The following is a 12,706-nucleotide window of genomic DNA, read 5'->3' as shown; positions in this document are numbered from 1 at the left end:
GGATTATTTTTTTTTCACCATAGACCCAATACACCCAAGCTCTGAAATTACCCTCATATTTCCATTACACTCTTCTCTCTACACTTCTCTCTGAACCTAATTTCTCTCATCTCTTTTCCAATCTCCTCACCACACAACCACTGCTCCGCCGGCGGTAGCCTATTAGGCGCCACCACCGGCCACCGCGGCTTCCTCTTTTAGCCTTCACTTAGCCCTCGCGCAGCCAAGAGACTGACGTTTTCTCAAAGTCGCGTTTTTTTCCTCAATCCCGTTTTCTCCGTCCCATTCGCGTTTTCTTTCCATCCTTTACAGAGAAGATTGCAAGTTCAGCAAAGGTAAGGAGCTTGATGTTAAGAGTTTTGTGGTTTTAAGATTTTTTAAATTGGGATTTTAGGGTTTTGTGATTTTTTTTCCTAAATTGGCAGCAGAATTTGAATCCAATATTGGAGGAAATGTTGATGCTGGTTAGGTACTTGATTATATATGAAACATTTTGTCTGTTGGTTTCATGCTCATTGGACATGTTGATTTTGGTTTTGATCATGCTTTGAATTATTAGAATCAAGATTTTTTCTTACTGTAGGAAAGTGAAGATGATTGACACAAAATGAATTGTGCTAGATAATGCTAGAAATACCTATAGTTGAATTGTGTTGTGCTGATATAATACAACAGTGAATTGCTATATGCTTCTTAATTTACCCATTTACCTTCAAAAGTTCAAACTTCAATGATGAATCATGCTTGATGTGTTCTGTCAAATGAAAAAATAAAAGGAGATCATTCAATCAGTGGGCTGTGCTGGCTTCAATCATTAAGAAGCATATAGCAGTTCACTTTTCACTTTATTTTATAAATTAGCATTCAGTTACTACCTTTAGTTAAATATTTGATCCAGAAATATATCATTGTATTTTGTTGGCACTTATAATGAATGATTACAATGTAAGTGTTTGTATAATGCTGATCAGACTTAAAACACCAAGCGTACAAGCTGGCTTTCACTAGTGAGTTCCTATAATTTGTTGACAGATTATGGGAAACCATATTTCTTAGTTTCTTTCTCATGTTTTATTCATCTTCCTATTCACTTTACCATTTCTTTCATTTAAGTTCCATCTACTGACAAGTTCATTCCACCCAATTTAAGCGTGTGCATCAATATTAGTATGTGCGTATGCGTATATTATTCAGAAAAAATGTGTTATAAAGGTGCAAAGATTTTATTTGTGTTCTAGTATTTATGTGTTTGTTAGTTCATATGGTTCATTTAACTTGAAAGTTGAAATTGAAATAGCTACGTGGTCTAGTATGTATGTAATTATTTTAGTACAATTTAAATTAAATACAATGTAATTTTTTGAGTATGTTACTATTGTAGATATAATTATAATTATAATTATTATTTAAAGTTAAATATTCTGCACCTCCTAATAAGGGTCCTGGATCCACCAATGACAAGGAGTCTATCATCAATAGTTTCTTCTTTCATTAGTCTCCTCATGCAAAATTTCTCCCCCTCTTTAAAGTACCCTTGGGGAGTATTGAGTTCTAATAGGTCAGTTTGTTACATATGAAAAAAAGCCGTCACTATCACAAAAAGTTTATACCTTAATTATGAACTAAAAAATAAATTTCTGGATGCATCTTTTATATAAGAGGTCAATTGAAGCTGATAAACTAATCACAAATCATACCAAACTCTGTTGGGTTTCTGAATAACGCACCTCAATCGCACAACCTTTGCCGCAAGCAAAGCTGGAGCTCCACTATGAGGCCTCTGCGAACTCCACAAAAGCTGTGACCACTTCCTTTGTTCAAAAAGAGAAAATGGAATGCACTCAATGGGAAAATGAAGTGGTGCACAGTCTGCTTTGGATTATGGAATACTAACATACTTTAAGAAGGAGATACGAAGCGGAAAGAAAAAAAAAAACTGAAGTGCACGTAAAAGATGCATTGGGAAGATGCGAAGAGTTAAACAGAACACACAGGTTTTAAGAGATGTTTTATCTCACTGTGATGACCGATTTGTCCTTCATTTTGGCAGACTAAATGAGTGGGAAACTCTTTCTCTAGCGCCTTATGCTTTTAGAAATAAAATAAAAGATTGATACAAGCTAAGCTCTATGAATAATCAAACATTTTAAAATTAGTTTACATAAAAGTAAGTTAAATCAATAAACCTGGTTTACTAAAAGGATCCAGCCTTATTTGTGTGACTCAGCTTTATTACACTGTTTTATTATTTTAACTTGTGTTCTTGTTGTCTGCAACAGCAAGAGGCGCATTGTAGCAACTAGCAACAGAGAACGAAAAACAAACAAGTGGAACAATGTCGTTTATGAGAGGAGATTTGCTTTCTCGAACCAGAAAGCTTGTGAAGGGTTTGGCCAAGGCAGAACCTGTGTGGCTCAAAGCCATGGAACAGTTAATCTCCTGATCTTTCATGTTTGAACTCTCTTTCTGATTTAATGTCCTAAGTTAGTGCCTTTGAATATCTGTTTTAGTTTTTATTGTACCATTTAGGAATCTCGTATCTAGGTTTTTATCAGTCATGTTGTTTTGCTGCCCGATGGCATTTTTTTCAGTGTTTGTTTCTTTATTTTTGAAATTTATTTAATTATTTTTCCTGAATTGCACTAAGGATCATGGTTCTTGTGAAATTGTTTTTTCCCAGTCTTGGTCTATGCTACACTAATAAGTTAAATTATTTAGGAATTCATGGGAGGTCATGTATTTGCTGCTGAAATTTTATATGGACATTTATTTCTAGCAGTGTTAATCCTTATGGCCTTTTTATTCCCTTTTCTGGAAGGGTGAACAGTTGTCTAATATTTTATTTTTATTGTGCTTACCAGGGCACCACCAGCGACATTTCCTCGGCCTGTGGGGAAAATTCAGACCATCACTCTTCCTGAGGATGTTTATGTAAAGAAGTTTTACAAAAAATACCCAGATTCAAAATACCATGATCCCATCAAGTATTGTCCTTTTTCTCTTGTTACTGTACATTTTCCATATACAATGTTTGAAACATCTTATCCCAATTTTTGTATAGCTGTAAGATGTGCTTGTCTTTTATGAGTTTGGCTTCTATATGGTGATATGACGTGATCATGAAAGAAACTTTTAGTTGATATTCTAATTGTCTGATACGTGAATGGGGAAATGTTTGCCTTCAAGATCCAATTTGATTCTTGGTTTAATAGTGAACAAGAGCTTTTATGTTTGTTACTAACTATAGTGCTTTTGGATGCAAATTTTTAGTTCGGGCCTCCTCTTTGAACACATTTGTTTATATGAGCCTCTAAAAAAGCATTTAACTGCCCAGTTCTGTTTATAATGCCTAATGTAAACATCTAAATCATCTGTTTAGTTTGAGTTTGTTGATTGTAACCCTGTTCTTGATACGGAACATATTTACTACTTCAGCTTATTTTTCTTGATCGAGAGACTATGTTTGCGAGTCTGTTTCCTTTCGCTATCTGTTAATTCTTAGCTTGTATGTTCTGTTGATGGTTGTGTGTTCCTCAAGTGCTCTTTAAGAATTCCTTGATGGAATAGTTGTTACTAATTGATGACGAGCGCATAAACAGGATGCATAGTGTGGTAATTTTTATCAAGATGACTCTTAAATTTGCCATAGTCCATGTCTACTTGTCTGTGGTGATAGTAAAATTGAAGCTTCAAATGCATTATTTGTTTATACTTATGAGTAATGTTTCACATTCAACAGGTTTTCTGCTATTGAACCCCCTCCATCTCGTCTATTCGCCTTAAGGGTTCTGGAGTTGAAAGAGCAAGGCATTAGTGAGGAAGAAGCAATGGATGTAGCAGATGTATGTAACCTAAATTGGTTCATGAATATGTTATTTCCACAATTTGTTTTTCCCTTTTGTCCTCTAATAGTCACATGTTTTATCTTTTGCTTTCTAGATGGAATATATAGCAGAGAAGAAGGCAAAGAAGAAAGCATATGCCCGTCTGAAGCAAATAGCACGCCTTCAAGGAAAGAGACTTCCTCCAAACCCATATCCTTGTCCTATCAAAGAGATTCAAGCTGAGGAGAAGAAATATGTTCGTGATCGTTTCTTCAATCCTAAGATACTTGAACTTGTGGAGCAAAAGAAAGAGGAATCCAAGCTGAGATTCGGAGGAGGTGGTTGGTGATTTTTGCAGGGTAAAGTTAGGATATTATATTGAAACTTTGGCTCATGAAGAAATAATCTTTGCAATAATTCAATCCAGTCTGTCACTATAAAGTGCACACTTCTGCCCTAATATCGGGTACTATTTTGCTATTTTAAATCAACTTTGCTAGTGAGTTAGTGAATGTTGTAAACTTTGAGCATTGAGTTCAATTTCTACTTATAAAAAAGTCAATTGTATTAGAAAGTTATTCCAAAATTTCATGCAAGTTGTTGTTTCTTCTTTGGTCTTGTGTCGAAGTCTCTGTTTTGTTGTCAGTTTGTTCATTAACCAGTATTCATGGAGCTTCTTTGCGTTTACCGTTATGAAATGCTTCCTCAATAAAAGTACATACATCTGAGTATTACTACATGCTACGAAAAGGATTTGAAATTATCTGTAGTGCCTAAATAACAAAGTTTGCCACCACTTTTGAAATTATTCATGTTTCCTGTCCTAACAAACAGATTTGTAGGTTGTAGATTTGGAATATTTGTTCTGCTTGCAATTGTATCAAGATAGCTTTCTAAGCCTTCCTCTAAATTATTTAGAACTATAGCTTCTTGTTAAGAAAATTTGAAATGGCTGATCACTAAAGCATTTTGAAGAATTTTATTTTTATTCTTGGTTTGGCTGAAAAATATCTTGATTAGTAATATACATTCACTGGGAAAAAGCTGAGAAAATGATACTAGACCATATTAAACAGGAAAAAATAATATTGAATAAAATGATAGTTGTTTTATAAAAGTATTTTCATCAAGTTTTTGGTTTTTGTTCATGTGTAAGATTGGATAACCACGAATACCCTCCTAGCAAATTTAATTGAAAAATTTCTTATTATCTGGCAAATAATTGTTACGAACTAATCTAAAGGTAGATTTAATGTTGGATTTATAATAAAACTAGATGGGAATTTTTTTTCATTTATATCCCACTTTTAAAAATAAATTTCAAAATACTCCATTTTGAGATTAATATACCATAATTTATATGATACGATTATGTAAAACAAAAATAATTAAAGGTAGTATTGCGAATGCAACCTTCTACATACATGTATTTTTTTTTCATTTCTTTGTATCAATTGATAAAATAAATATTTCAACTACTCCCACTTTCACATAGTCATTTTAAACTACTCATACTTCTAATCTTCCTTTATCACATTAAGAAAAAATAATAGTTATCATTATTTTTTATTTATAAAAACTACTATTTTTTATTTATAAAAACTACTCTTTTTTATTTGAAGTTACTCTAAGCCACATCTGTTATTAAAAATTAGAAGTTTTTCATTCTATTTTATACTCTTAAATTATAAATAGTTATACACTTTGATTTCTTAATGTATTCCTTCCCGTTATTATATTATTATGTATCTTGTTTTTTTTTCTATGAAAGAAACATAATTAGAGTATATCATGAATGAAAGAATAAAATAGAAAGAAATAAAATGTGAGATTATATCGGTCATCCGATCATAAGTTAAAATAGATTAAATAGTATTTGCGGTCACTTAATTTAATTTCAATTAACGTTTTAGTCTTTTATTTTTTTTTTTCTTTTCGATTTGGTCCTTTATTTTAATTTTAAGTGACAATTTGATCTTTTATATTTTAAAATGTCAACAATGATATCCTTTTTCTTACAAAAAGTTAAAAAACTCATCAAAATTTTCAAACAAAATCCATAAAATTAATAATCATCTTCAATATAATGCAAATTTCATCAAATGCATAACTCAAATATTCAAATACACTCATATTTTCATCTCCAATACCATCAAATTCATCAAATAAAGAATGAAAATATGAGTTTATTTAAAGATTTAAGTTATGAATTTGATGAAATTTGCATTATATTGAAGATGATAATTAATTTTACGGGTTTTGTTTGAAAGTTTTGATGAATTTTTTAAATTTTTGTAAAAAAAAAGGATAACATTGTTGACATTTTAAAACATAAAAGATCAAATTTCCACTTAAAATTAAAATAAAGGATTGAATCGAGAAAAAATAAATAAAGGAATAAAATGTTAACTGAAATTAAGTTAAGGGACCGCAAGTGTTATTTAGCCTTTAAAATATTGTCCAAATTTATCAACAATTATATTAAATCTATAATTTTTTTCTGACTTTAATTAATTTATATTATTAATAATTAATATTTTTAATTTTTTTTTGTTTATTTTACCAATTAATATAAAAGAAAATGAAAAATAATATAATTGTGTAGAAGAAAGTTGCATATCTAAGATGCGGTCAACTACTATTTTTTTTTTTTTTTTTGTTTCACGTGGTCGCATTTTGATAATGCAAAGATTAAAAAAAATAAGTATTTTATTATATCTATACATTATAATAAAGCAAACATGATAAATTGGCAAGTTTGACACGTGTCAACAAACCAGAGTGTTAAGAAAATATCAAGTTTCTATTAATATTGAGAAGTTAATGGCCAATTAAAAAATAAAAGAAATGAATTAAAAATAAATTTTTTTTTTTTAAGAAAAGCATAAAACTTCTGTTACACCACCACGATACATCCGCTGAGAATTTAATGGTCAATTAAAAAATTAAAAATAAAATACAATATACCACGACTTGACAGTTTTTTCTATGCGTCCGTTGAGAAGTTAATGGCCAATTAAAAAATAAGAAAAATAAATTAAAAATAAAAGATTTTTTTTAAGAAAAAAATAAAACTTCCATTACACGAGAAATGAATGACCAATTAAAAAATAAGAAAATAAATTAAAAATCTATACAATTTAATAAAGCAAAATGATAATATTTTTTTTATAATTAAATTAAATTTATGTTACACGACTTTGTACATGTCAGTTGAAAAGTTAGTGGCCAATTAAAAAAATAAAAGAATGAATTAAAAATAAAATACATTACACCACTACTTACGTTTCACCGTTGAGAATTTAGTGGTCAGTTAGAAAAGAAAAAGAATAACAGCAAAATAGGTTCAATTACACCCACCACGACGAGACACTTTTTGAAATTATTTTTTAAACACTACTTTAACAACCACCTCTTCAAATTAATTTATTTTATTTTATGAATTCTTTTAATTCCCTCCTACTTTCTTTCTTAATTCTCGTGCTCCGTAAACGGTATCTTTTCAATTCTGTGTCTCCATTATAAATATCATTCATATTATCTCGGTATATACAATTCCTTTTTTAAATATACAATTCCTTTTTTAAATTTTTTTTACCAAAACTTTGTTATTCATCTTTATCCAATGTCAGTCTGAAACAAAAATCATAAAATCAGTTGCTTCAATTTCTTCATCAAAGTTTGTTGCTTCAATTTCTCCAAAAAAATGAGTCATGAAATTTGATGGTTAGAGTTGTGCTACTGTGGTTTCTGTCTAGATCTCCTCAATGTCAAACAAAACTTTTATGCAATGGAAATAGTACTGAGATTCGCGAGCTTTTATTTCTCGATTTGAGATTAATATTGCTGATGAAACTATGTATTTGTTCGTGCTTCTAAAAACTTTCTGGAGTATATGTTCACACGAATTACTTAAATGGTAAATTTTTTTCAATCTTATTTTATTTTATTTATAAAAAAATATTACTATTTTGTTATGTATATATATATTTTGTATTGTTTATGTTTCTTAATTTTGTCTCAAAAAATTGTAAATTTGTATATGTATATTTCTATCCTCTTATATAACATTTGTCTTAATAATTCCGATTTTAAATTCACTCATAAATAGTCAGTACATTTGTATATTTATATTTCTATTCTTTTATACAAGATTTGTCTTAATAACTCTGATTTTAAATTCTCTCACAAATAGTTGCTGTCCGTGCTAATAATTTTGATTTTACGTTGTCTAATAAATAGTGTTGGCACACAGTTATATTAAATAAAAAATAATAATTTATTTAAGTAAATATAAATTTTATTTAGGCTTCTTAACGTGAATTCAATTAAATTTCCAGAATATTGAAGAGAAAAATAATAATTTATTTAAGAAAATATAAAATTTATGTATGAATTAAAAAAACAATTCATTTCATCGATTCATTCTGTGAGTAGTACTAAAATGAAATATATTTTGCCACTTGATACAGCAAAATTTATATTAATTCTTAAATGTCATGTATTTCATATAAATAACATATTTTGAATAATAAAAATAAAAATTCATTATTAAGTTACTTACTCATCTTTACATTTACTAATTTACTTATTTTATATATGTCCATGTCTATTATTTAAAAAAAAATTATTTCATCTAATCTAATTATTTAATTTTTTTTTAATAATTATTGTTTTTATTTGTTTAAAATTAAAAGTATTGCTTTATAATAAGTTTTTTGAAAAGAAAAAATATTATGTGTAGAATTCAAAAATAAGACATCATCATTTGAGTAAGATTAAAGAGTAGTGTTAGAGTCATACTTTTTATCAATAACATTGAACCTATAAGAAAGTAGTTTTAAAGTTAAGTTAAAATTAGATTTTTTTAATTTTTTTAATGTAAATTATTTTTTTTAAATCAATTTATTTTTTTTAATGTCAATAAAATTTATGAAATTTAATATATATATATATATATATATATATATATATATATATTATATATCTATTATATAGCCATTTATTTATTAAAATTGTTGTTTCTGTGCTGACGCACGGGTTACAAACTAGTTAGTTTTAAAGTAGAGTATTTAGATTCTTTTATTTAAACGTGATATATAAGAAGAAAAAGATCACTAGATGAAACCATTTTAGTAAACTGAAGTTAGTGGCTTTAGACTACAAAGTTGTGGTTGATTTTCTTTCATTTATTTTTTATACACTATTTCTATTGATGTAAAGTCAATTTCAACTTTTATATCATTAATAACATATTATGCATTTTATATCATTAATAACATATTATGCATATGATTAATCATAATATATTTATTTATGTAAAATATTTTTTTACTATCATCCGTGCATAAAATTTAAACTTTTTTAATTCGAGGTTTAGTGGTTGATATAACTTAATTTATTTATCATTTCGTGGTCAAACAATAGCATATAATCCATTCAAAATAAAAGTAAAAATGTAATTGTAATTAAGTAATTATTAAATTGTACGCGTATTTATTTTTTCAATGTCAAAGGCAGGCATTTTGATTTATGTTATAAAAGCATGTTCTATTTCTATTATTTAAAATTTGTATTGATTTTATTTGTTAATAAAGAGAAAGAAAAAAAAAAACTTTTAGAGTGAACAATTATTATATAAATAAAAACATGATATTGTTACAAAAAAATGAAAATAAACGGGTCTAAAAATAAATAAATAAAAGATTTCATCTAAGAAAATATTATTTTCATCCTGCTTCATCCCAAGTGTTAATTGCTTGAATTAAACACTCAGCAACAAATAACAAACATATCAAAGGTTAGAATCTCAAAGGTTAGAAGAGGTTTGTTTTAAGGGATAAAAAATAAATTATGAATAATGAGAGCAACACATTCTTTTTAACATTTTTTATTTAATTGTTTAAAATTCATATAAGATTCGTCAAATTCGTACAAGACTCTAACAAATTTTAATAGTTTTTCCAAAAAAGAAAATAGTTATAAAATGTGTCATCTCTTTTAAACATGATTGAATTATATTGTATTAATACTAATTTGTTAAAAAAATAATTTGAGTAGTTGAGGAATGTTGGAACAACAATTATGTATGTTGAAGGGTGAATCAAATAGAATTGATTCAACATTTTATTTTTTGATTGTCCTATTTTTAGTTGGATTTGGATATATATTTTTGAACGACTAGAGATTAAAAGTGATTTTCTTAGGGAGGCTTCTCATTATGTTAGATAATTTGAAGAGCTAGTTTTTTTATTATAGTTTGTATAGGAAGGTGGGGGGATGGGAGTGAGATCTTTTTAGTTTGATAAATGGTTGGGGGTTGGAGTCTTGTGCGAGCATTTTGATAGGTTGTTTGTTTTAGTGGTGAAATAACTTTGTTTTTTAGGAAGAAAATCTTGTTTTTGAATGTACCACTTTCTTGAAAACTTTTATTTTGTAGAAAAATGTATCTAATAGGTGGATATGAAAACATACCCATGAAGATGTCTATTCAGTCAAAATGACTTATCATTTGTTGGCGGATGAATCAAACATGGTTGACAATTTATATGACATCATTTAGAATAAAATAGTAACACTCAAATTGTCTTTTTTCGTGAAAATTTTCTATCAATAGACTTCCTACTAAAGATAATTTAAGTAATCGAGGAATGTTAGAGCAAGAGTCAATTATATGTGTTGGAGGGTGTGATCGAATAAAATCGGTTCAATATTTATTCTTAGATTGCTCTATTTTTTATTGAATTTGGACATATATTTTGGTATGACCAGGTATTCAAAGTGATTTTCATATGGAGACTTCTCAATATATTAGACAATTTGAAGGACTAACTTTTAGTGACAAGAAAATGTGACAAAAGCTTCTAATTATTTGGTTTGCAAGTATTTAGGTTATATAGAGAGTTCGTAATGAGATGGTATTTAAACAATGCAACATAGCATCGACGAATTTATTGAAACGTAACAAAATATTCTTTTAGTGGTGGATCAAAACTAAAATAAATAGTTTTAATTATAATTTCAATCTCTAGTGGCAAAATTCAGAGTATGATTTAATGCTAATGTGTAATTTATCCTTGGTTCACTTTCTTTTTAACATTTAGTGTGATTGAGTTAAATCTTGAGTAAAAATATTTAATTGCTTTTTTGGGTAAAACAAATTATGCTTTCCATTTGTGATAAGTATACTCTTCTTTTCAATTAGGGCACCAATGTTTTGTAAAAAAACTACTACGGCACCAATGGTTTGTAAAAAAAGAAACAAAATACACCACCAATTTCACACATGATACACATTGGATTCATAAAAATAATAGAATGAAATAAATTTAAACTTTTCTACAAGCATAAAATAAATTTAATTAAGAACGTTACAAATATAATATATCGTTTTATATTTTTTTTATTAAAATATAAAAATATTAGTTTTTTTTTAATGTACCAAAAAACTTTTATTTTTTACAGAAAATCAACTTTTATTTCTACTCTACCTATATTTACAGAAACATTCAAACACTAATTTTATTCTTTTTTATTTAATTCAATTGGACTCCCATATTATAAAATTAACTACTATCCAAAAATAACATTAAATTTACCTGTCAATATTCACATTAGAGCTTTCGATCCTTTGTAATGCAATCAAATAATCAACTGTGTCAGCTATTTTTGTCATACACAAGAGCATATGAGAACATGATGCGAACTTAAATCTGGATAATCAAAATATCTTATTTTTCAATCCTAAGACATCATTTTCACCCCAATATTCAGAACAAAAACTAAAAGTTGCGAATACAATATTTTAACTTTTTTCCTCAGAGTAACTATGTACATATGCGTCTAACAGACAAGACATTGCACATAAACAAGAGGGTATGACCTTATCAAACCAGTGTTGCCAATTGTGGATCACAGAAGATGGCGGTTTGTTTAAATTTCGCTACGCTATAGTGTGCAATAGCGGTGATTTGACAACAGTTTGTACTAAATAGCATATTGCAGAGCAACACCGTTGTTCAAATTCCGATATAGCACAGCTGTAACAACTATTTGACATCACTGTATCAAACCTTCAGAGGACCTGCATTTACTGGCTTCTGATGGAATCTTGCAATTGGCATCCCGTCGGTATCATCGTTCCCAGCTTTCCCGGCTCTCCACGAACGATCCTTTTTCCTTTGAGGCTTTTTATGGTGCTTCTGAGATTCCTTAGACTTCTTAACCGCAACTTTGTTTGAAGCAAGCCCATTAGCGATGTCAAATGAACTGAGGTCGTCCAATACGTGTTCAAGTTTTGGTGCAAGTTCAGTCTCAACATCTGAAGAATCTTCAATACCAGATGAATCTGACTCATGCAAACCAACTTGGTCATGTTCATTGGGATCTTCTGAAGCTAATTCCTGATTTGACACATCAGGGGGCATTTCATAATGAGGCAGCTTCCCATCAATGTAATCTTTCAGTATCTGACGAGCTGCTCTGGTTTCATCTGGCAGTCCACTAGAAGCAACATGTCCACGAGAAGCACAATATGTTCTCAAAAGTTCAGATGCTAGAGGGGGGCGGGATTGGGACTCGTATGACTTAGGTTTAGGAAGACTAATCTTATAGATCTCTTCTAGGGCATGTCTCGGGACTCTATTGGCTACAACTTGGACAGATGCCCGGTGTTCGGTCATTCTATCAATAGGCAACACTCCACAGGCAATCATCTCATATCTTGAGCTGGAGAAAGACGGAAAAACTAATCCAGGACAATCACAAAGGGTCAACTTTTCGGAAATAATTAATGTCTGAAAGTGCTTTGTTTTTCCTGGGGTAGAGGTGACACCAGTTCGTTTTTGACCAACCAGAGCATTGATAGTTGAACTTTTCCCTAC

The 12,706-nt window shown here is 29.0% G+C and overlaps 2 protein-coding genes across 2 annotated transcripts in view; one reads left to right on the top strand and one right to left on the bottom strand.

The window, feature by feature from the left end:
* On the top strand, positions 1–4,434 carry LOC101508377 (uncharacterized). Its single transcript, XM_004506172.4, has 5 exons — positions 1–335; positions 2,280–2,430; positions 2,862–2,984; positions 3,740–3,842; positions 3,940–4,434. Exons 2-5 carry the CDS (start codon positions 2,336–2,338, stop codon positions 4,171–4,173), a joined length of 555 nt encoding a protein of 184 aa, XP_004506229.1. The 5' UTR covers positions 1–335; positions 2,280–2,335; the 3' UTR covers positions 4,174–4,434.
* A 7,078-nt stretch (positions 4,435–11,512) lies between these two features.
* LOC101508690 (GTPase LSG1-1-like) overlaps positions 11,513–12,706 on the bottom strand; it is a 5,879-nt gene continuing 4,685 nt past the window's right edge. Inside the window, exon 8 of the mRNA XM_004506174.4 lies at positions 11,513–12,706. Within this exon, the coding sequence (XP_004506231.1) occupies positions 11,891–12,706 (816 nt within the window). The 3' untranslated portion in view covers positions 11,513–11,890.

The sequence above is a fragment of the Cicer arietinum genome, chromosome 6, assembly GCF_000331145.2.
Source record: "Cicer arietinum cultivar CDC Frontier isolate Library 1 chromosome 6, Cicar.CDCFrontier_v2.0, whole genome shotgun sequence".
NCBI classification, from domain to species: domain Eukaryota; kingdom Viridiplantae; phylum Streptophyta; class Magnoliopsida; order Fabales; family Fabaceae; genus Cicer; species Cicer arietinum.
This window is presented reverse-complemented; position numbering and strand designations above follow the sequence as displayed.